The 26894-nt window shown below is 32.1% G+C and overlaps 1 protein-coding gene across 1 annotated transcript; it reads left to right on the top strand.

Annotated features, from left to right (window-relative positions):
- The first annotated feature begins 23446 nt into the window (after positions 1-23446).
- LOC139855883 (uncharacterized) lies at positions 23447-24598 on the top strand. Its single transcript, XM_071845124.1, has 3 exons — positions 23447-23758; positions 24047-24088; positions 24284-24598. Exons 1-3 carry the CDS (start codon positions 23468-23470, stop codon positions 24284-24286), a joined length of 336 nt encoding a protein of 111 aa, XP_071701225.1. The 5' UTR covers positions 23447-23467; the 3' UTR covers positions 24287-24598.
- The last annotated feature ends 2296 nt before the right edge of the window (positions 24599-26894 follow it).

Raw genomic sequence — 26894 nt, 5'->3', positions numbered from 1 at the left:
CATTGTGAGGTATTTGACCTCTATATGATACATTTTTACAAACATTGCATTCGTTTTTAAAGACATACTTTCATTACATCAAAGTTGACAGGCATGCATACCATTTAATAATATCCAAACTATAAATGACCTAATCTGTCATTTACTTAATAATAATCTTTATTGAACTCAACAACTTGAATGCAACGTCTTTTGAAATATCCCATGAATGACTCCAAGTAATATCCTTAAAATGAGCAAATGTACAGCGGAAGATCTCTTTCAATCCTGAGAATAAACATGCTTACAAGTGTCAACCAAAAGGTTGGTGAGTTCATTAGTTTATCTTAATCAATCATTTCCATAATTTTAATAGACCACAAGATTTTCATTTCCATTTTTCATAAACATCATACACTCGCAAGTGTATAAAAATCATTCATATGATGAACACTTGGTAACCGACATTAACATAATGCATATAGAATATCCCCGCATACTCACAAGTATGCCATATACTGGAAATCACAATCACCATTTAAATCGAAGTACTAAAGCAGTTTAAATTCTCTGACTGGGGCTGGTCAGAGCCCATAGATCTACCTTTAGGATTCGCGTCAATTATGGGTCATTTCCCTAATTTTTAGGTAACCAAGTTAAGGGGCAATATTCGGTACAGTAATCCAACCATAGAATGTAGTTTTAAGTACTTGTGTCTATTTCGTCAAACATTTATAAAAGCAGTGCATGTATTCTCAGTCCCAAAAATACATATTACGTAGTAAAAATACATATTACGGCATTGAACATGTGCAAAGTTGGCCTCGGATTCACGAACCTATATTAGCTATATATATTTATATATTGGTCAATATATATTTAACAATTTAGGTCAGGTCATAGTGTATCACAATCCTAATGCTCGAGATTATTATGCAAAAGTCAACAAAAGTCATCTAATCCAAAAAAATTGACTTTCAAAAGTTATATAACATAAATATAGTCGTTTTATATATTTACATATATCTATCAGATTTTATTAGAGTAATTACTAAAAGTCATTTGTTAATAAAAATTTATATTTAAAATTTATATATGATAAAAATATAATTTTATATATCTTAAATAAAAAAATTTATAAAGTTCATTTAATATCATAAAAATATAGTGATATGTAATAATAATGTAATTATATTACGTGTGGTTAAAATATCTTTGTATCACATATTTATTTGATAAAATAATATTGATAATAATAATAATAAGTAAAAGTTGTATTTTGTAATAATAATAATTATTATTATTCTACTAATAATAATAATAATAATATTTATTTTTACTAGTGATAATTCTAATCATGATAATTTTTAAAAATAATGATACTTGTTAATATTAACTGTAATAATAATAACGTTTTAAATAAATAAATAAAATAATTCTATTCACAATGATAATTTTTAATAATAATAATAATACTAAAATGATAATAAAAATGTTATTTTATAATAACAATGATATTTCTATTGAAAATGATAATTTTTAATAAAAAGATGGTCTTAATATAAATGATACTTTTAATAATAATAATAGTGATAAAAAAATAATGGAAACGATATTTTTCTCTTAAATCAATATCTTACAATATTTTAATTTCATCATGATACTCATACTCATTATTTTCTAATCGAATTGTTTAATAGTCTTTAGTCCACTTTAATATCGCATTCATAATAATGATAATAATATTAGTCATAATAATTAGATGATACTAATATTAATTTTAATGATAATGATACTAATAATAATAAATATTATAATAACATTAATGATAATACTAATAACTATTTTAATGATAATAATAATAAAAATAATAATAATAATAATAATAATAATAATAATAATAATAATAATAATAATAATAATAATAATAATAATAATAATAATAATAATGACGATAATAACAATGATAGTAATAATAATAATCATTTTAACAATAATACTTAAAATTAATGATAATTCAATTGATTATATCTTTTAATCTTTTTATCGAAACCATACGCTTTCTAAATGAAAAGTTATTAATTTTTCGCCAGCTTTCCAACGACATGCATATCATATACCTTATCTCAGTAGCATATGTATCAAATTCGTGATTTATCTTAAATTATCTAACGACGATAATAAACATACAAGCATGCATAATCATATATACTCGAGCACTAGTCAGGGATACACTATTAATATATAAAAGGTAGGATATGAATGGTCACGTATCAATATTGTGATTCAATATTGCCGGAAAGTACGTAGAAGCGTCGGAGATGATAAACACTAGATTGACCTTACGAGCATACCCCCGAACAATACCCATAACCTCCATAGCTATAACCCATAATTTCCTTAGTTCTATCCTGCTCAAAAACCCGTCTTGAAATAACTCGCTCATAACCTCGTCGTAGTATTTTATGTATAATAATACTAATAATAATACTACTTATAATAATAATAATAATAATAATAATAATAATAATAATAATAATAATAATAATAATACTATTAATAATAATAATATTAATCTTAATAATAATAATAATAATAATAATAATAATAATAATAATAATAATAATAATAATAAATATTGAGAGAGTGCGAGAGAGAAAGATGAATGAATTATGAATCAAAAACTGAATTCGTTCGCGTTTAAAAGGATGTGGCTGCCACCAACCCCCCCATGCGATCGCAGGGGGATTGAATGTATCAACCATGCGTTCGCATGGTCCCATATTACAGCACATATCCACTAATGTGATGACCCGGAAAATTTCGACTAATTTAAACCAATTCTCTATATGATTTAATATTATGTATATATATATATATATATATATATATATATATATATATATATATATATATATATATATATATTATAAGATGTACAAGTAAAACACTAATTGCTACTGTAAAAACGACTTTGCTACAGTAAAACACTATTTGCTACAGTAAAACACTATTTGCTACAGTAAAACACTATTTGCTACAGTGCTACAGTGAATTGCTACAGTAACACACTATTTGCTACAGTAAACACTATTTACTGCAGTACACACTATTTGCTACAGTAAACACTATTTGATGTCAACGAACTAGCAAACAAAAACGGAAAAGGCGGCCATGCGATCGCATGGCAAAAACACTGAAAACTCATGCGATCGCATGAGCTACAGTAAATAAAAAAGTATTATAAATACGCCTGTTTGCTCAACGGATTCTTCACAACTTTTTCAGTAATCAAAATTTATATTTAAATTATAATTATAATTTTAAATTTAAGTTTAATAATAATAAGGTATATACGAGGGTGTTTTTAATTCGGGTTTCAAACCGCTTTAAGCTAAGGAAATATTGGGTATTGTTCGGGGTATTGTTCTTGAATCCTAGGCCAACCATATAGTCGTCTACCATCATGATGTCTACGCAATTTGCCTACAATATTGAATCTCAATATTGAACTGTGAGTTATAGTCTCCCTTTTTAAATACTTTAAATATTTTTGGGCTGAGAATACATGCAATTTATTTTAAACGCAATAAGACACAAGTACATACTAAATTCTACATTGAGTTAAACCAAAAATCCCTTAGCTTTGGTAACTAGTAGCTGCCAGTACATAGGATATGGACTGGTGGGCGCGAATAATTGTATATGGATCCATAGGGCTTGACATCCCCGTCCGAGCTAGAGCGCTAGCCTTTTAACGGACGTATGTTATTTGAGTTTAAGACACGTTGGTTTGCGTGTATTAAAATGAATGGGGTAATTATCACTATAGCGTTAAGTTTAGTTACCAGGGTGCTCTGTTACGTAGAATCTATTGAAAAACTTTTGATGAAATCTTGTGGTCTATCTTTATATATGTTTATGACTCGAGCAATTAAACCTATAACTCACCAATATTTGTGTTGACTTTTTAGCATGTTTTATTCTCAGGTTCTTAGACTGCTTTCGCTGTGATGTGCTTGTTGCCTGCATGGAGTCTCTCATGCTTTGTACAAAGTTTATTGCATTCAAAATAAAACTGCATTGTGTAATAAATAATTGGACTGTGATGTCAACCTGTAAATTAAAGACTTGTGTATTTTAGGGTTTTGCTTATACCTAAGCACTTGCCCACATATTATAACTTTCTATTTTAGAAAGTCACTTATTTTAATGAATGCAATATTTTATCAAAACGTATCATATAGAGGTCAAAACCTCACTGTGGAATCAATGATTAACGTGCCGCGTCAATAGTGATTTTGACGGGTCATTACAGTTGGTATCAGAGCTTGAGGTTATAGGGATCCAGAAATTACATTAGTGTGTTTAACTGGTAATTGTTAGGATGCATTAGTGAGTCTAGACTATGACCATATCTGTTTTTACTGATTTTTGCTTATCATTTGGTCAAAAATATTATATGTGATATATTTATATGCTAACGTAATTATTGTTTCAATTATGTGATAGATGACTTCTTCTAATCCTATCATTTTGTATGACTCAGAATCGGACACTGAATCTATTATATCCACAACTGAAAAGGGCGTTCCAATACCTATTAAAGAAGAAATTGTGTTAGCCGGGGAATCTCAACTCCCGGTAAACCCAGAGGAGGTTCCAGCTCCAACCAGCTCTAGTTTTTCAGAGCCACAGTATCATTGGCATGGACCCATGATCCCTGGAGTAAACGAGGATCGTCCATTTCTAAACGAACATGGACATTGGGCCAGATACACCGCTGACGGGCGGGTTGTGAATATTACGCCTGGCAGATTTCGGTTCATGACCACCGGTACATATTCTCGTACACATAATGCAGATAGTTCGTCATCATATTCTCCTACACATGACTCAGACAGTTCGTCATCAGACGAGATCAGTGAGGAAGAGGATTTCGCTAATGAAATAAAAGAAGTCACTAAGGAGAAATTCCAACTTGCTATAGATAACAAAAACAACCACAATAATAAAATGTCCTTAATTATTAAAAAGGAACAGGACCATTCAATCCGTAACCACCCTTATTGTATTAAACCCACTGGGGCAACGGGTACCTCAAAACCCCACCTAAAAATTAAATACACTGCCAGAATGTCTGTCAGACCATGTGCACACAAACAATTCGCAGAGAGAACTAAATGGGAAGAAGTTTCTGATAGTTCTGAATAAACGACCTCGCAACCATAAATCTTCCATGTGCTATTCTATTGCTTATGTGTGCTACTCTATCTTGTTATGTAAAATAAGCATATATAAAATATCGGTATTGTATGGTATTGTATTATTTTGGTTTATTAATAATAAATGCATGGAATGATTATTTGTATTATTACCACTTCTTATTATTATTACATGATAACGTAGTAACTCGCTATAATTTTTCATAGTGGAATATTATTAGGATTTTAGTAGTTAATTCCTTGTACTAGCTATTATGTATGAACTTAAAGGGTAGGTAATACCCTAGAAATAATTATAAAATGCTAATAAGAAGAAAAAGCTTTTATAATAATTGGTTCATATTATTAATATGCTACGATTAACCATTAACAACTCATTTTACCTATAATATTCTATATGATTAAATTATCTCTGTTGTTTTTATTGAAGAAACATGTCTCAAATGTCGGATGCTGAGTTTGAGGAACTAATCGAGAAACGTGTGGATGAAAGAATTGCTGCAGCTGAGGCAGCAAAAGCAACAGCCGAAGCAGCAGCCAAAGCAGCAGCCGTAAACATAAACTCACGAAACAGATGCTCATACAAAACTTTTCAAGGATGCAAACCACAGACGTTTAGTGGAACCGAGGGACCAGTCGGTCTAACCCGATGGTTTGAAAAGATGGAGTCCGTTTTCAAAATCAGTAATTGTGCGAACGGAGACAAGTCAAAGTATGCTTCGTGCACGTTGCAAGACGGTGCACTTACTTGGTGGAACAATTATGCTAAAGCAGAAGGAGTAGATACGGCATATGATATCTCTTGGGAAGAACTGAAAAAGATGCTAATCGAGGAGTACTGTCCTCAAAACGAGATCAGAAAAATGGAATCTGAGTTACGTAATCTGAAGGTTTTCGGCGCGAATCTCAATAACTATGAAAAGCGTTTCATGGAACTAGCCTTGTTGTGTCCCGAATTGGTTTCAAACGAGAAACAAAAGATAGAAATGTATATTGACGGTTTATCGATCAATATCAAAGGAAATGGTACATCGTCCAAACCGAATACGATGCAGGAAGCCATGACAATGGCATACCAACTCATGGACCAGATCACAGAGAGTTCGATTAAGGCACCAATTACCGAAGTCAAGACAACTGAAGGAAAGAGGAAATGGGAAGACTATAAGGGCAAAAGTACTCACCTGAAGAAACAAGAAACTTTTAAAGGTAAACAAGATGGGGGCAACTGCAAGTCCAAACTATAAGGGACCCCATCCGTTCTGCAAAAGATGTTACACACATCATGCAGGTTATTGCCAAGTGGTCTGTGATAAGTGCAACAAGAAAAGACATGTGGCGAAAGATTGTTATGCCACCGTTTCTGAAGTAAAGGCAAAATCGACCGATGTCAAGATAAATCAATGCCATGATAAGGAGAAGAACAAAGAACCCGCACGTGGGAGGGCATTTAATGTTAGTACCAGTGAAGCACGTGAGGATCCTAATCTTGTCACGGGTACGTTTACCGTTAATAATCAACTACCTTCTATTATGTTTGATACGGGTGCTGATAGAAGTTATATGTGTAAAGACTTTAGTTCTAAACTAAAATGTGCATCATTACCTCTAGATGATAAATATACTATTGAATTAGCTAATGGTAAACTGATAAAAGCCGATAAAATTTGCCATGGTTGCGAAATAAATCTCGCTGGTGAAACCTTCAAAATCGATTTGATACACGTAGAATTAGGAAGTTTTGGCGTAATCGTTGGCATGGACTGGATGTCCAAAACAAGAGCAGAAGTTGTTTGAGCTGAGAAAGCAATCCGCATCCCTCGTAAGGATGAAACGTCATTAATGATTTATGGGGAGAAGAGCAACTCGAAGCTGAACCTTATCAGCTGTATGAAGGCCCAGAAACTTATAAGAAAAGGTTGTTATGCTATTCTGGCACATGTAAAGAAGATCGATACTGAAGAAAGAAGCATTGATGACATGCCGGTTGTAAGAGAATATCCCGGAGTATTTCCAGAAGAATTACCGGGGCTACCTCCACACAGATGTGTAGAATTCCAGATTGATCTCATACCAGGAGCTGCACCTGTAGCTCGATCTCCATATAGACTTTCACCTTCAGAAATGCAAGAATTACAAAACCAGTAGCAAGAATTATTGGACCGTGGATTTATTCAACCCAGTTTTTCACCTTGGGGTGCTCCTATTCTGTTCGTCAAGAAGAAGGATGGATCTATGAGAATGTGCATAGATTACCGAGAATTAAACAAATTAACGATCAAGAATCGGTACCCATTACCGAGGATTGATGATTTGTTCAATCAATTGCAAGGATCAAGTGTTTATTCTAAGATTGATCTACGCTCCGGATATCATCAGCTGAGAGTGAAGGAAGAAGATGTTCCTAAAACCGCGTTCAGAACCCGTTACGGTCACTATGAATTTTTAGTCATGCCTTTTGGATTAACTAATGCTCCAGCAGTATTCATGGATCTAATGAATCGCATCTGTAGACCGTATTTAAAAAATTTGTCATTGTTTTTATCGACGACATATTGATTTTTTCGAAGAACAAGGAAGAACATGAGCAACACTTAAGACTGGTACTAGAGATACTCAAGAAAGAAGAATTGTACGCAAAATTTTCAAAGTGTGATTTCTGGTTACAAGAAGTACAGTTTTTGGGCCATGTTGTCAGTAAACATGGAATTAAAGTTGACCCTGCCAAGATCGAAGCCATTAGTAAATGGGAAACACCGAAGACTCCAACACAAATCCGCCAATTCTTAGGTCTTGCTGGTTACTACCGAAGATTCATTCAAGATTTCTCTAGAATCGCCAAACCCTTAACTGCATTGACTCAAAAGGGAAAGAAGTATGATTGGTCCACGGAACAGGAATCCTCATTCCAGTTATTAAAGAAGAAGTTAACGTCTGCACCCATTTTATCATTACCAGAAGGGAATGATGATTTCGTGATCTATTGTGACGCTTCGCGCCAAGGTTTAGGATGTGTATTAATGCAACGCACAAAATTTATCGCATATGCCTCACGACAACTAAAAATTCATGAAAAGAACTATACGACGCACGATTTGGAACTTGGAGCAGTAGTTTTTGCACTCAAAATTTGGAGACACTATCTATATGGCACCAAGTGTACAGTGTACACTGACCATAAGAGTCTTCAGCATATTTTTGATCAAAAACAACTCAATATGAGGCAACGTCGCTGGGTAGAGTTGTTAAACGATTATGATTGTGAAATCCGTTACCACCCCGGAAAGGCTAATGTTGTGGCTGATGTCCTAAGTCGGAAAGAAAAAGTAAAACCTCTTATGGTTCGAGCTTTGAATATTACAATTCGTACTGATCTCACAAAGCAAATTCAAGCAGCACAGTTAGAGGCCTTAAAAGAAGAAAACGAAAAAGGTGAAATGAGCAAAGGATTAGAAAAACAACTTGAAGTAAAAGCCTATGGAACCCTGTATTTTGCTGGTAGGATATGGGTACCAAAACATGGTAACCTAAGGCAACTAGTACTGGATGAAGCACACAAAATGAGGTACTTAATTCATCCAGAAAACGGGAAAATGTACCACGATCTCAAGAAGTTCTATTGGTGGCCTAATATGAAGACATAAATTGCTACTTATGTAAGCAAATGTTTGACGTGTGCAAAGGTTAAAGCTGAGCACCAAAAGCCGTCAGGATTACTGCAACAACAGGAAATTCCGCATTGGAAATGGGAAAGAATAACCATGGATTTCATTACGAAATTGCCAAGGACTGCAAGTAGTCATGATACTATTTGGGTGATAGTTGATCGTCTAACTAAATCGGCTCACTTTCTATCAATAAAGGAGACATACAGTATGGAAAAATTAGCACGCCTATATTTGAAGGAATTAGTTTCCAGGCACGGTGTACCCATCTCTATCATATCTGATCGCGACACCCGATTCACATCACGTTTTTGGCAGTCATTACAAAAAGCATTAGGAACTCGATTAGATATGAGCACCGCTTATCACCCATAGACAGATGGTCAAAGTAAAAGAACAATACAAACATTGGAAGACATGTTACGGCCATGCGTGATTGACTTTAGAACCAGTTGGTATCGACACTTACAGTTGGCAGAATTTTCATACAATAACAGCTATCATACGAGCATCAACGCAGCGCCATTTGAAGCACTTTACGGTAGAAAGTGCAGATCTCCTATCTGTTGGAGTGAAGTAGGAGAAAGACAACTTACTGGACCAGAAATTATTCATGAAATCACCGACAAGATCATTCAAATACAACAGCGATTGAAAACGGCCATGAGTCGCCAAAAGAGTTATGCTGATGTAAGAAGAAAACCGCTAGAATTTCAAGTGGGCGACAAAGTCATGTTGAAAGTGTCACCCTGGAAAGGCGTTGTACGATTCGGTAAACGAGGAAAGCTAAGTCCTAGGTACGTAGGACCCTTTGAAATCACCGAAAGAATCGGAGCAGTTGCTTATCGATTAAAGCTACTGCAAGAACTTAGTAGTGTTCATGACACATTTCACGTGTCAAATTTAAAGAAATGTTTAGCTGAAGAGGATGTCGTAATTCCTCTTGATGAAATACGAATCAATGATAAACTCCATTTTATCGAAGAACCTGTTGAAATCATGGACCGTGAGGTCAAACAATTAAAACAAAGCAAAATACCGATAGTTAGGGTTCATTGGAATGGTAGACGAGAACCCGAGTTTACTTGGGAACGTGAGGATCAAATGAAGCAAAAGTATCCACATTTGTTCACTGATATCGCTCATAAAACAGGTACTACTCAAAATTCCGGGACGAAATTTTCTTTAACGGGGAGGTTATGTGATGACCCGGAAAATTTCGACTAATTTAAACCAATTCTCTATATGATTTAATATTATGTAAATATATATATATATATATATATATATATATATATATATATATATATATATATATATATATATATATATATATATATATATATATATATATATATATATATATATATATATAAGATGTACAAGTAAAACACTAATTGCTACTGTAAAAACGACTTTGCTACAGTAAAACACTATTTGCTACAGTGAAACACTATTTGCTACATTGAAACCATATTTTGCTACAGTGCTACAGTGAAAACTACAGTGCTACAGTGATTTGCTACAGTAATACTATTTGCTACAGTAAGCACTATTTGATGTCGACGAACTAGCAAACAAAAACGGAAAAAGCGGCCATGCGATCGCATGGCAAAAACACTGAAAACTCATGCGATCGCATGAGCTACAGTAAATGAAAAAGTATTATAAATACGCCTGTTTGCTCGACGGATTCTTCACAACTTTTTCAGTAATCAAAATTTATATTTAAATTATAATTATAATTTTAAATTTAAGTTTAATAATAATAAGGTATATACGAGGGTGTTTTTAATTCGGGTTTCAAACCGATTTAAGCTAAGGAAATATTGGGTATTGTTCGGGGTATTGTTCTTGATCCAAGGCCAACCATACAGTCGTCTACCATCATTACGTCTACACAATTTGCCTACAATATTGAGTCTCAATATTGAACTGTGAATTATAGTCTCCCTTTTTAAATACTTTAAATATTTTTGGGCTGAGAATACATGCAATTTATTTTAAATGCAATAAGACACAAGTACATACTAAATTCTACACTGAGTTAAACCGAAAATCCCTTAGCTTTGGTAACTAGTAGCTGCCAGTACATAGGATATGGACTGGTGGGCGCGAATAATTGTATATGGATCCATAGGGCTTGACATCCCCGTCCGAGCTAGAGCGCTAGCCTTTTAACGGACGTATGTTATTTGAGTTTAAGACACGTTGGTTTGCGTGTATTAAAACGAATGGAGTAATTATCACTATAGCGTTAAGTTTAGTTACCAGGGTGCTCTGTTACGTAGAATCTATTGAAAAACTTTTGATGAAATCTTGTGGTCTATCTTTATATATGTTTATGACTCGAGCAATTAAACCTATAACTCACCAACATTCGTGTTGACTTTTTAGCATGTTTTATTATCAGGTCCTTAGACTGCTTCCGCTGTAATGTGCTTGTTGCCTGCATGGAGTCTCTCATGCTTTGTACAAAGTTTATTGCATTCAAAATAAAACTGTATTGTGTAATAAATAATTGGACTGTGATGTCAACCTGTAAATTAAAGACTTATGTATTTTGGGGTTTTGCTTATACCTAAGCACTCGCCCACATATTTATAACTTTCTATGTTTAGAAAGTCACTTATTTTAATGAATGCAATATTTTATCAAAACGTATCATATAGAGGTCAAAACCTCACTGTGGAATCAATGATTAACGTGCCGCGTCAATAGCGATTTTGACGGGTCGTTACAACTAATTAGGCTACCGATACTCATATTATACATATATATATTTATTTAATATATAATATATTTAATCTTTAGAATTAATTAAATATTATATTATATTCTCTTGCATAGTTGATTTGTAATTTTAGCACCGATGAATCGTACGTTGACGCTCGACTTACGTGCCGGTTTCGATTTTTCGAACGTCCTTTCTTACGCTTAGAAAACTTGTACTTTACGTTTCGCGACACGTACCTTTATCAATAATTAGACTTATTTCACCAATAATTATACTCCATGAAATGTAAGTTATACATTTAAATGTTTTGGTCATTTACTTCTATAAATCGACGTCTCGTTATATATACATATGATAATTTAAATCAAAACGTTTTGTATCTAGTTAATATTATGCTTAATCACTTTGCAAAAAAAATATATATATATATATATATATATATATATATATATATATATATATATATATATATATATATATATATTCTCAAAGAAAAATATAATTTTGTACATATTATATAGGATTGAAATATTTATTTAATAATATTATATTTTAGTTTTTCAAAATTAATTATATTTCAAAGTTCATTTATAATCGTTTAAATAATAGAAAAATATTATGTCGTATCACGTTTACATTTTTGAAACAATATATATATATATATATATATATATATATATATATATATATATATATATATATATATATATATATATATATATATATATATATATATATATATATATATATATAATACAAAGCTTTTAATTAAGTTCCTCAAAATTCATAAGGTGCTTATCTTGTAAAATGTTTTAATAATAAAGTTATTTTTAAACTGAAAACGTTTTTTTTTTGTACGTTTGAAACTAATTCAAATAAATATGATAACTTTGTTTTCCAAAACTAATTATATTTAAAAAAAAACATTTTGTTAAAAGTTTAAAATAATGAAAATCGTTATATCATAACATGTTTTAGAAAGGTAAAATCATATATGACACATAACAGGTTTCAAGTTTCTAAATCATCGTTTGTTGGTGAAGCATAAGATAAGTCCACGGGTTAATTAAATGTATGAAATCATTTAATGTAAAACGTTGTTTTACTTAACTTATCAATATCCAACATCTAAGTTATTTACACTACACGTTCTTACTTTCACATTAAACAAAATGAAAGTTATAATAATTATCTTATCACAGTCACGGGGAAAATATTGGAAATCAAACAGAATCTCCACTAGCCCTTGTCTAGTTCTAGTTAATGGACACATTTGTTCTTACTTGTAAATCACTTTACCATTTTTTGAATGTTGTCAAAAAGAACAGAATTCTTAAATCATAGTGGACCTCATAACAGAGACCCGTAATCATAATCACAATGTATTTGATATTTCAATCATTTGATATTATCTTTTAATTCTACCAATAAATATATTGAAACTAATACGTGTATGTAAAATATTATACATCTAAACATATAAAGATTAAGTTTAAATTTGATCGGAAATTTCCGGATTGTCACAATCACAAAGGAATATAACATGTATTAAATTCTTGGCGCATAACTCATCTACAAGTCTAACAAGCCACAGTGACCTCAGTAGAAATGTGAGTCATAGCCATGTACTCTGTATTCGAGGTCTTGACCCATAATGTTCTTCGCAATAAGACAAAATTTTAATTTGAATGTGGTCCTATACTTATTTGATTGCTTGAGTTTTAATTTAGTAACAACTTTTTGTCCTCATGGGGTCAAGAAACTAGTGATTCCTTTAGCATAGATATATGATCCCTCGTGAACTAAGGCTCTCTTTCCATGTTTCCATAGTTGTATTTTGAAGAGAAAGGAATAGAAGCTGAAAGAAAATAATCTTTTTTGGTGTTACTGAGTTTTAACTAAAAAGAAAAGAAAGGAAGTGGCATGATGATTTTCGCCTAATTGGAAGGATTTCACTTCCTTCCCTTTCACTTACTTTCATTTCAATTCATTTCTTTTAATGAAAAAACTCTAGAACAGACCTTAAAAGCCAAACAATGAATGGATCCATTACTAACTTATTTTTTTTTTTTAATTATTATTAATGTGCACCATCACGTCGCTAATTAAGTGATTTAAAGGAAAATGAAAGCCGAGTACCATACATAACAAATGTGGTCACTATTTATTTTTATATTATCACGACAAGTTTATTCCATATTTGTTACTATATGTTGACGACATTATCCTTGCTTCTTCTTCGGATACTCTACGTGATCGACTCATGTCTAAGTTAGAATGCAATTTTCTAAGAAGGACTTAGATCCTTTAAGTTCTTTTTCTTGGTATTTCGGTTCATCACATCACTAACATTTTATTTCTTAATCAAACAACATATGCTCGCAATATTGATCATCGTGAAGGTATGGTTTCATTCAACTCGGTCACTAGACCTATTGATACACAGGGAAAACAGAGTGCTACGTTGGGGGATTCATACTCCGATCCAACTTACTATCGAAGCCTTGCAGGAGTACTCCAATATCTTACTTTCAAGCGATCAATTTTTTCATATACAATTCAGTAGATATGTCTGCACATGCACACACCACATGAAGCTCACTTGGTTGCGCTAAAGCGCATCATCCAATATATACAGGGCACGTTATCTCTCATCTTAGTCATTCGAAGTCATCTTCTCATGCCCTCGTCTCCTATTTAGATGAACACTGGGTCTAGGTTTGGCGAATCATGTTGGTTACGTAATTTATTACTTGTGCTCACATTTTCACTTATGAAAGCCACCATTATGTTTTGCGGCAATGTTAGTGCTATCTATTTATCCGGTAATCTCGTGCAACAATGGACTAATCACATTGAGCTCGACATCCACTTTATCCGGGAAAAAGCCTCATGTGGTCAAGTACACATATTACATGTTCTAACACGGTTTCAAACAGCCGACATATTTACTAAAGGACTCTTGAGTTACTTTTCAACTACTTTCGTTCTAGTCTTTGCATACGGAAATCGATAGCTTCGACTTGGGGCAGTAATAGTCAACACACACACACACACACATAGAAAAGATATCAGCTCATATCATTGTATTATATCATGTATATATTTCCCTTAAGTAGTAGGAAGTTTGTTATTGTTTACATAGTTGGCTACATTAATGTACATATATACGATCATATTGAATGGAATATACAAGGAATTATTGAGTCCTTTGGCGGGCCTTTGATTTACGAATGCTTTAGTTTTTAGTTAACTACATAAGCGTTCGTATGAAAAAGATATAGAGTCAAAATTTTAAAGACTAGCAGACTTTGCATTATCAACAATTTGGTTTATAGTTAGGATCTTCACTAGGTGCATATTCTGGGCTGCCAAGAAAAAGAGTCTGTAACTTTCATAAAATAACATGTTTAAGTCGCATAACTATGAGTCTATGAATAAATACATACTCACTTTTTATGGATAACATAGAATAAATTCTTTTTATCCATTTACACTTAGATTACTTTTTGGCCTCTAAATTGTATTCAAGGTCTTCAGATACCGAACACCAATACGCCATATTATTGTGATAAATCTATAAGAATCGTTGATATAAAAAAAAAATTACGCCATTGGTCCTTAATGTTTGTGTGAAATTTCATGTATGGACCTAGCGTACTTTTTACGTGAATGACTCTAATGTTTAAAATTGTTGTGATTGGTCCCTGACTTTAAAGGACATTACTTAAATTTCGTTAAGACGCCTCATATGCCAAGCACAATAATTTATTTTCTTCATTTCATAATCGTTCATCACCTCCTCCCTCATCGCTAGTATCTTCATCTTCATTTTTCATCCTTATAAAAATTCGAAAACCCTGAATCTTAATCTTCAATAACATCTATAATTTGCAAACACTAAATCAAATCAAATTTCTAAATCTTATGCCAAATTAAAATTTACTAATCAATAAATCATAAATCAACCAACAAAGCACGCTTCTAAACCACGGTATTGATACGCAAGGTCATTAAGATCGAAATCGAGATAATATGACAAATTGCATCTTAGCGAATAGAACTTCTCCTGTTCTTTTAATGAATAATTACAATTTACAATAACAATATATAGCTAATCATTAAGCATAAATAAACAATGGGCAAATTACATAAAACGATAACATATTTTTCCTGTTTTCCTATTCTAGATAATCTATTTCATTCGGATATTAAAATGATTCTTTTTTTAAAGGTTAATCATAAGAGGGGTGTCGTTAACTTTTGGTTAACTTTCTCAGTTAAGTGTCAACTTCGCATAACATGTCAAGTCCTTTATCGACCAACATTTTCAACTCGCGATTTCGATGCACTTTTTCAGCGCACGATTCTTACATGCATTTTCGACCCGTGTTACCCGTGTTTTCAACGCGCGTTATTTGAAGCGCGTTTTTTACCATAGTTTTCTACCAGGGTTCTGGAGGCGCGTTTTCAACTCGCGATTTCGGCGTGCCTTTCCGAGGCGCGTTTTTGAGGCGCGTTTACGATGCGAATTTTTCGGGGCGCGCTTTTCGGAGCGAAAAAGCGCCTTGAAAACGCGAGCCGATAAACGTGCCTCGAAAACACGCCTCGAAATCGCGAGTTGAAAACACGCCTCCTGAACGCTGTCGAAAACTATGATAAAAAAACTCGCTTCGAAAACATGCGTAAAAAACGCGGGTCGAAAACGCATGTAGGAATCGCGTATCGAAAACGAGCGTCGAAATCCCGAGTTGAAAATGTTGGTCGATAAAGGACTTGACATGTTATGCGAAGTTGACACTTAACTGAGAAAGTTAACAAAAGTTAACGACACCCCTCTTTTTGATTAACTTTTGAAAAAACACTTCTTTTTTTGTACCCGAATGAAATAGATTAACTAGAATAGGAAAACAAAAATAGGTTATTTTATTTATCTAATTTGCCATAAACAATATATCAATATCACTTTAAATCCTTCCACTACAAAACTAACAATATGAAAAGTAAACCATTCAAATAACGAACTTGGACTAATCTTTATTAAAACAAAGCTAAATAGTAATTACCATGTAAAGTTATAAGTTTACACAATATAATTGATAAATTAAATATATAGTGTATGTTTGACAAAACCAACTGTCAACCGTTAGCTTTTAGCTTGTAGATTGCAGTTGGTAACTTTTGGATAGTAGCTGGTAGCTTTCAGCTTTTTAAATATATTTTAATGTTTGATAGAGTAGCTGAATCGGTTAAATAAAGCGTAATATGACAAAAAGTTAGAAGGTAAAATCTAAACGCTACTTCAAGTAGCTTTTAGTTTTTTTCCTATGTCTAAAAGCTTTAAGCTCATCAAAACAAACAGAGCTTTTTATTAAATATGAGTTTTTTTATTAAAAGTTAAAAGTTAATAACTCCAAAAAGCTCCAATAAACTCGTCGTCAAACATATAATCTACATAACGAATAAATTCATACAGTAAACTAATAAGCTAATCATCAACCCCTAATAAAATTCCACAGAGTATCATTGTAGCTTAATTACAAGAAGATTTATTAATTTTAATTTGAATTAAATCCAATTACATACATTAATTCACTGAAACATCTCATAATTAGAACATACAGGAACTGGAGCAAACCAAATAACTAATTAAGATTAAATGTAAAAAAAAAAAAAAAAAATCGTGGATTGTTTAAAACAGCAGAAACGGTGGAAATTATAATCCTCAAATCAACTCACATATTATTATTATTATTATTACTAGTTTATAACCCGCGCATTCGCGGGTATTTGATCATACAAGATTAAAATAATATTTTACTAATAAGTTACTTATGCTAATGATATAAGGTTAATGAAATATATGAAAATAATAAATCAACAAATATAAAAAAACATTAACATTACAAACAGTAACTTAATGAGTATGCTAGTTGTGAATATAAAAAACAAAGATTTTCAGTAGGTAAAATTTTGAATTTGAAAAAAAGAAAAAAATTAAATTGAAGGCTGAGGACGCGACTTCCAACAACTGGTTAATGTTGTAAGCCTGTTGAAGTATGCATTTATTGACAATAATGCTAGAGCGAATTTTCTTGTTGTCAGCAAAAACTTCAAGGTAGTTAATGTTGTTTCACGAAGTTAATCAGACCACAAAAAAAGTTAATAGAAGAATAAAAAGTATTGACACAACTAATAATAAAACAATGTAGGATAAAACTAAAGTAATATATGGAGTAACATGTAACCTAAGTTGGAAAAGAACTTAAATAACCGACAGCTTGCACAATAGTACTCATGTAATTTGTTGATGTAGAATCATCTCCTTTATCAATAAATGCATCCCTTATGAATGTACCAACTATATTTTGTTCGACTAAAGTTATAATATTAGATAAATTTGTTGTACATGGTTGCTCTTTTTTGCTTCTTCGGTTGCTCATTCTCCTTCCTGTATGTACATATGTAGCAGCACAACATGAGAGATTAATAAATTATTTGAAGATAAACTTGTAATAACATTTACATCTAAACATACATTGGTAATAATATTTATTTCCCAAGGTACACTTAATAATCTTAAGAACAACTATATGTTTTGAGTTTAATTACAGCTAACTTCAGACTTTTTTAGAACTTTTGTAAGCCTTCAGAAGAAGAATATCATACTATGTCTCATGCTTGTATGTAAATTCAAAAGATCTACTTTTATTGATCTATATCATAAATACACATAAACATGATCCATAAACCAAGAATCAGAAGTGATATATCTCACAAATGAACTCTATATATTTCTACCTGAAATGAACTCCCAGCATGGGAATTAAAAAAACCCTGGCTTCTGGACTAACAGCCAAAACAAAAAATAATGCTAACTTATGACGCAAATCTATCGACAAAACTTGAAAAGGCAAGTAAATGGCATTTTCAGCATCCTTTATAATCCGAAAAGATCAAAAGTATATATAAAATGCAGATCCACATAAAACAAAACTTTAATAACCGAATTGAAGCGTCATAGAACTTTCTTTAGCAAGTAGTTTAACAAAGAGAAATGGGCAGTGTAACATTTTGGTCATTTTCACCACATAAGATCCAGATCAATCTAGCCTCTATATATTTCGAAAAGGATAAATCTTGAAAACAGCATAATAGGGATATAGTCATAAAGATCATAAATTGACCTTAACCAGTAATGATCAGAAATGACCAACCATTTTCACAATAATAAATAAAAATGTGACAATATTGTCAACACAAAACTTGAAAAAATTGTACCTCAGCATCCTTCTTAGTAGTAGCAGTATCAGTAGCAGTAGCAGCAGCTTTCTTCTTCCTGCCAATGTCAACCCCAAAATGTTGCAAATACCATTGTTTAAATGGGGCTGCATCCACTTGAACTATAACACTTTTCACAAGAGATTGTGTTTTCACAAGTCACCCCTCTGCTGTTTACATAGAACTTTTTTGTAGTATTTTTAATGAGCTTAACATAACCTAAGAAACAATAGTTCGTTTTAACATACGAAACAACTTACAATTACAAATAGTTACGTATATTAGAGTAAAAATGAATGACATATAAACAAAAAGATTAATGGAAAAAGAGGGTAACCTATTTTGACGTTTTCTACTTGTCATAAGATTATAACGTCTAATACAATGAGGAAACTAAATTTAAGGTAACCCCAACTAAGCATTCACACATCCCCGTTAAAGCCTTAGTTATTGTTCGGTCCCGGCTATTATTCCACAACATATTTCGCCAGACAGCCTATATCGCTGATACAATGCAGACATAAACCCATAACTACTAACATAGAAGTTACTCATAAAATGTATAACCGTGCTTTGTGGTGGGAAATGCATTACATTACTTATTACAACAAATGTCTTACTCCTTAAAAGAATGCGATCACATACACCTACTGACCTGTAAGGTAAAGACCACATTTCATCTTTGAACAACTTAAGTATGAAATAAGAGATGCAACAGAGAGAAACATTTATAGATACCTGTGAGTTCATGCGACCTCAAGCAGACACCACCGATAAAAGTTTTTTTTACCCGGCCCAAAGTTGAAACTTGCAAATATGAAATACAACATCGAAGGCGCACGTAACTGCATAAATGTGGATATGTTTCAGCAATTTTCTTGACCTAAGGTTAATTTAATATGAAGACAATAATTAAGGTAACACATTTTTCTAGTATCATAACTGAAAAGCACAAAATTCTTAGCGCGTCCGTTTTTAATTGTGGAAATATTCACCTTCTCTTCATTGATAATTCCACATGCACGTGTCATGTATGTGTATGACTTTTTCACGACCTTATTGACGTTCGTATCATTTATTTCTGCCCACATACATAGTGAATAAAACATCAGCAACTGTATAAACGTGTTAAAAAAATAATAATAATAATAATTAAGTTCACATAACATGTCTATAATATATTTACACGACACTGACCTATAAAAAGATGTGGCCTGATCTGACTGCTCGAAACCGATGAAACTGGAACAGTTGGGAAATCTTGATTATTTGCACGCCATTAAAATTGTGTCAAAACAGTTAGATGCCGGATACTCCCCCGAGTAAAACTTTTCCACCAGATGACACAAATAATCCCGCTAATCAAACAGCGCCTCATGCTAAAAAAAAATTGAAACCTGAAGCACTCAATTACATGAGCCACCTGAAGCACTCAATTTTCACCTCTAGTCACCGACATCGCGCTTAGCTGCGAGCATATCCAAACAACCCCTCAACTGATTTTTTTTCAGCTTCTACAATTTGAAGTCAACAATACAAATAAACTTGAAATGTGAGAATAATCTCTTAACAAATTACATATCCAAACACCCTAAACTAATTTATAATTATCTAATACTAAATTTCAAATCATCAAACAGGAGTAAATTTGAAAATACGTGACAAATACAACTCATTCTAATAATTATCTAATACCAATACCAAATTTTTTACTGCAAAACAGTCAAAGTGCACATAAACATGGCAAAAAAGCATAATCAATAATCATAACGCAGATTGTATTTAACCAAGTTAAATTTTCAGACAAAAGAGTAACAGTATAGTTGAAGATTGATAGAGATATAATCCTGGGCAAATTACAAACCTTAAGTTGCCATATTGATCACTTGGTGTAAACAGTAAAAGCTATGAATTCTTCATTTTCAAAACATCTAAAACCATCATCTAAACCAGGTTTCGATCCCAAACCAGGTTTCGATCAAATATATTACATTCTTTTATGACCCATTTCAAGAAACCGAGCAAGTAACCAAACACAACCTGGATCCTACCCATACAAAGATAATACTTTATTGACCCATTACCCACCATGTCCCAACCACACATATTGACACATTTAGTTAAGAGTACTCACAGCTAGGTTGGTAACATACATGGAGATAAATCTTTTCCCAAGCCCAATACTCTAGCTTCTAAAAGGAAACCTGCAATCATAAAGGAAGTAATTATAACTCCAAATATAGATTACCTAACCAAATTGTACATTGATATCCACATTGTTAGTTTTATCTGGACACTACCTACATGCTTTTTTAAGGATCCACACCCAGCACCACAAACCACACCAACTTTTTTATAACAAAAGAGAAAAAAGAAACTCAAGGTGTGTATATTTATATACAAATTTGACAGTTTCACATGTTTTTATACATCAAACGAATTTAAAATATTTAATCAAAGCCTACAATGAAACAATTAGAAAGTGTTAAATAAGAAACCCTAATCATTGAATGAAATTAATAATACTTGATATATAACGATGATGTATAAATCCCCAAACTCACTAAATCCGACAGACTGAATGAAATAAATTGCACAATTGACACGATAAATTTATGACAAAATTGCTTGACAAAATTTTGCGCGGATTTCTTCAAAGATTATAGATTGGATGCGTGGGGATCTTTTGAAGAAGCATTTGTACTTTTTGAAACCCTAAAACTGATTTCCAATGCAGTGTAACCATTCGATATCCCAAGGGCACTTGTGTAATTATCAACCCCAACTGCCGCTTGAAAAGTTAAATGACGCTATTATCATTTTAGACGGTTTGGATCAAAATAAGATTTATCATCTAAAGGTTGAGCTTTTGACAGGTGGCCTTTTTACAAAAAATATGACAACATTTTGTTTTCTTATTATAGGATAAAGAGATTATTATTATTATTATTATTATTATTATTATTATTATTATTATTATTATTATTATTATTATTATTATTATTATTATTATTATTATTATTATTATTAGGTTTTTTGAATGCTCACAAGTTGGACCTGTTTTTTTTAAAGTGCTATTGTCGATATATTTGGTATTTTTTTTAAAGATATAAATTAACGAAATAATGTGTTTCTAATTAAGGGTAAATAGTGGCGTCACCACGGTGGTGAGAGTGGTGGTGGAGAAAGACGGAGGAGAAAAAAGATCTTGTGGCGTCAACAAGTTGATAAGGTTTACTAATTTGTAAATTTTAATTTAGTTTAGATTTAGAGTTTTGATTTGATTTAGCATTTGCAAATTGTAGGTGTTACTGAAATTTAAGATTATGATTTTTGATATGGATACAAGTTGATGATTATAAATCATCTTCATTTATCTAAGTGATTACTGCCCTTCTGGGTGTCTGGGGGTCTCGAGTTCAAGTCTTATTTGGAGATTTTATGTCGCAATTTGCTTTGCAGTTGGTTATGGATTCTTTTGGAGGCATCGATGTCTGAGTCTGTCATATGGTAGTTGTTCAAGGAGTATTTCTCAAGGGTGACTACACACAGAGCCTCTCCTATGACACTTGTTCAGTGAAACATTCTTGACACGTGAAACATATATGATCAGGTAGTGGGAACTCCTTTGGTGGTCCTCGTCAGTGACTCTAGTCTCGCTGTGCAATAAAAAGAATATTAAGTTAATAAAGATAAAGATGGAGGTGATGAGAGATTATGAAAGAGGAAAACACTCTCATGTGCTAGGCATGTAAGGTGATTTTACGGAATTTAAATAACGTTCGTCGGAGCAAAGTACCAATCACGCAACAATTTCATAAATTAGGGCATTCATGTTTAAAAAAATTATATTATACCTATATCTAAATGGTGTAGTGTAAATGAATAGTCCTATTCATTTGCCCACTTTCAACAAACTTAACCCCTTACCTTTTAATTAAAATACAAATCGAACCCCCACTTTGTACGTTTATTTTTCCCTAAATTTCACAAGCTTAACCCCCACCTTTTATTAAAATACAAACCAAACCCCCACTTTACTAACTTTTTTTTTTTTTACTAATATTCAATTTTCACAAACTTAACCCCCTAACTTTTATTAAAATACAAATCGAACCCCCACTTTATACGTAAAGTTTTTTCAAATTTCACAAACTTAACCCACTAACTTTTATTAAAATACAAATCGAACCCCCACTTTACTAACTTTTTCTTTTTAAAATAAAACCCGAACGCTAAAAAAAGCAACTTTCACAAAAGGAACAACCCTTCAATGTTATGTCGAAAAAAATTCTTTTTTACAAAATAGATCAAGACTTTTTTTTAACTCGCATTCAAAACGGAGCCCCCGGCGCGAAGCGAGGGCTCCACAACTAGTTAGGTCTATCCATAAAATTTTAAACAAACAGTAACCAATTGCGTAATTTTGTCTAAATGTAAGTATGTTACATTTGTTTTGGTTTACAACGTTTTTTTTTTTTTTATTTCTTATCTTCTTACTACTATATAAGAGGAGGTTTTTCTCAACTTCTATTCCAGCTTCTGACACGTGTCAGCTTCTAAGTGGTTGAACAAACAACATGCCGGGTCACCCATTTGATCCGGGTTTTAATCTGCCAGCAGCTTTACTTCTTGCCAGCAGCTGCTTGGTATCAAGCTTATCAATTAACACCATCTACTTAACACATGTTGCTTCATTACACGTGTTGTTGGCAGATGATTTGTTTTACACCCCACCACCAATAAACAAATCTAATTTTTCATTTACTCAACAACGACAACAATCGCTATCCAATTTGCAGCGCTGTCCGGTTGCAATGTTCAGTCGAATTTTCCTTTCCCACTCCGATCACTCAACCGTTATTCATCAGGTAAGTACATATTGTATTGATTATTAAAATATGATGCTCTTGACCATAGTTGTATACCTAAACTTTAAGCCGTATACCTAAACTTGAACTGTTAAGCTGAAGCAGAATTGACATAATCGTTAATGATACTCCATTAACCCAGAAATTCAATAAATATTTTGCAGATACTTTTGCTAATAGCTTTATTTGATTTAGTATTTACTATATTCTTGTTGAAATGATGAATCATTGTTAGGTTATGTTCTGTATGTATACTTCAAGATAATTGTTTTTGTTGATATTGATTAGATTATTGTTCAACCTTCAAAGGAGATTGGACATACAATCAAGGTATCATAGTAGTTTCTTACAAGTTCATTAGAGATTAATTGTTTGCTTATGAATTTGTGTGAAATGGAGATGGATTTTATTCTAAAATGATAAATTTTTGTTTTTTTTCTGCAATAACTTTGATGGTGGTGATTGTTATTTGAACTTATTACAACTATATTGTATGCATACCAACTGTTTGTTAATATGTTTCAGTGAAAAAGAGATTAATGATACTCTATGAAAGGCTTTTTATGTCTGGAAAGCATATGGGAAGAGTTATATATCTACCATAAGTATCCTATAATGCATCGACTTCATATGTAAAAAAAAAGTGAGTTCATGTTAAGCTGTTGACCCATGTATAGACAACGAATTGGGTTAGTTTGCCTAACAAATGGGAAATAACTCAGAGGCTAACTTATGTTGTGCCTATAAACAACTGGGTTGTTGTAAAGGTAGTTTCAAGGTCTCTTTATTGTGTTATATAACTTTTAATTATACTAATATAGAGTACCCCTTTTCGTTTTATTTTGGTTATTGAAATCATTTGTCATTGTGAACTTGTTATATAGTCATTTGAATTGATATTATGAAATTATATAAGTGTTCAGATTTGGTATTTTGGGGAAATTGATGATGTTCATCCTCGACTTTGTTGATTAGTATGCTCAAGGTTAGTTTCTTTAATCTTGTTATGCTGTTTTAGGTTGATTAGGAGTATCACTTTTGTTATGGTTGTTTTAAGGTTCATGGAGATGAAAGAAAAAAAAACATATAAAGTTTAAACACCGATTGACGATAAAAAATATTATGCTGAGTTTTGAATTGGAGCTCATGTTCTCGGTTCTTCATTTATAAGTGATTCTAATTATAATGATGTGAGTTTGAAGTTGTCGATTATGCAAAACTTTAAGGTTTTGGTTCATGTTGCTGATAACACGATAAATGAAGGTCATGATCTTACTTTCTTGTTAGAGGTAATAATCTTTTTTCATATATTTATAATGACTTTATTTATTTGTTGTATTCTTTGTTTTTGTTGTTGTTTAGATGTTTAGATGATCAAACTGATAACCCATGTTGTAAAATAAGTGGGTCTAGGTAATAAGTAATGTTTCATGATTATAAGCACGATGTTTACTTACTCTAGGTTGATGGTGGAAAAAAGTTATGAGTTACTGCATAATAGTTTATTTTTAGACTGAATATTTGATTTATTGTTTCTTTATGTTTAATCTATATGTCATCTTGTGCTGCAATTAATTTTTTGGTTCACTTGTGATAATTGGGATTTTGTATATTTCTTAATCACTTTATTAACTGCATTGACGGTAATGTTACGATCATGTGAAAGTAGAAAAGCTACGATTCTTGAGTCTTTGAAATCTGATAATCATCGTTATGAGAACTGCAGAGTAGCTGCTTTAAATTCTGAGATTAACATATTTGAAACGTATACTTTGCTTGAAGTATATAGGATGTTGCCTTTATATACATTGAAGGTAATTTTATGAGAAATTTGAATAGTTCATTGGCATTAGTTGTGAATTACTCAATATATTTAAGCATGATGATGGTGTTCACTCTCGATCACTACCTTGCATAGCAGCCCATTGTTGTAAGAGTAAATTGCACATTAAATCTTTTTATCATCACTTTACATAGGAGTCACAAAATGTAATGAACTAATGGGTTAATCTTTATTCAGAGTTGGCGTTGTCATGAACATAAAAATATAACCAAGGAGTTAAATGTATAAGTGGTTTCAAGCTTCAACATTGCACGTGAAAAGATCAGACCTAAGCGGGTTCATGAAGGTATTAGGGATTACATCCGGTCTAATAGGAAAGAAAAAGAACATTCTCTAGAAGATTGATCAAGAAAAATGTCCTTAGAATGTTGTCACCGCTGAAAACTTGTTGTACATGGAACAAGATGGATTGTTCGGAAAAACCATGAAATAAAATACTAATTAAATACGTAACCAAAATTATTTTCCTGCTAACGATTATATAAAATTATATATACACTACCTTTGTTAGTTACCTTCATATTACAAAATGAGTTATTGTTGGTCCCTTGATAAACAACATGAGTATTGTAGAGGGGGGTGAATACAATTTTTTTAAATAACTTAACAGTTAGGACACAGTTCAGTATTCAAGCAAGTAAATTAAGTAGAGTCAAAGATAAATTTTCAACAGTTTATTCTTTATTGATTAAATTACAAAGAATTACAACTATCCTCGGCGGAATTATAGTTGGTTGATACAGATTTACCTAAGTATCTAACGACCCGTCCTAATCCATCAGGACGAATACATTACAATTGATTACATCGCGAGGTATTTGACCTCTATATGATACATTTTACAAACATTGCATTCGTTTTTAAAAGACAAACTTTCATTACATCAAAAGTTGACGGCTTGCATACCATTTCATAATATATTCAACTATAATTGACTTATTAATAATCTTGATGAACTCAACGACTCGAATGCAACGTCTTTTGAAATATGTCATGATTGACTCCAAGTAATATCCTTAAAATGAGCTAATGCACAGTGGAAGATTTCTTTAATACCTGAGAATAAACATGCTTTAAAGTGTCAACCAAAAGGTTGGTGAGTTCATTAGTTTAACATAATCATTCATTTTCATCATTTAAATAGACAACAAGATTTTCATTTTCAGTTCTCATAAATATACGTCCCATGCATAGAGACAAAAATATCATTCATATGGTGAACACCTGGTAACCGACATTAACAAGATGCATATAAGAATATCCCCTTTCATTCCGGGAAATCCTTCGGACATG

The sequence above is a fragment of the Rutidosis leptorrhynchoides genome, chromosome 6, assembly GCF_046630445.1.
Source record: "Rutidosis leptorrhynchoides isolate AG116_Rl617_1_P2 chromosome 6, CSIRO_AGI_Rlap_v1, whole genome shotgun sequence".
NCBI classification, from domain to species: domain Eukaryota; kingdom Viridiplantae; phylum Streptophyta; class Magnoliopsida; order Asterales; family Asteraceae; genus Rutidosis; species Rutidosis leptorrhynchoides.
This window is presented reverse-complemented; position numbering and strand designations above follow the sequence as displayed.

Bases quoted from the DNA above. Each gene is read 5' to 3' on its own strand.
- LOC139855883 (XM_071845124.1), top strand. From the start codon at position 23,468: ATGCCGGGTCACCCATTTGATCCGGGTTTTAATCTGCCAGCAGCTTTA. The intron at 23,759-24,046 runs GTAAGTACATAT...GATATTGATTAG, and splicing joins ACTCAACCGTTATTCATCAG to ATTATTGTTCAACCTTCAAA.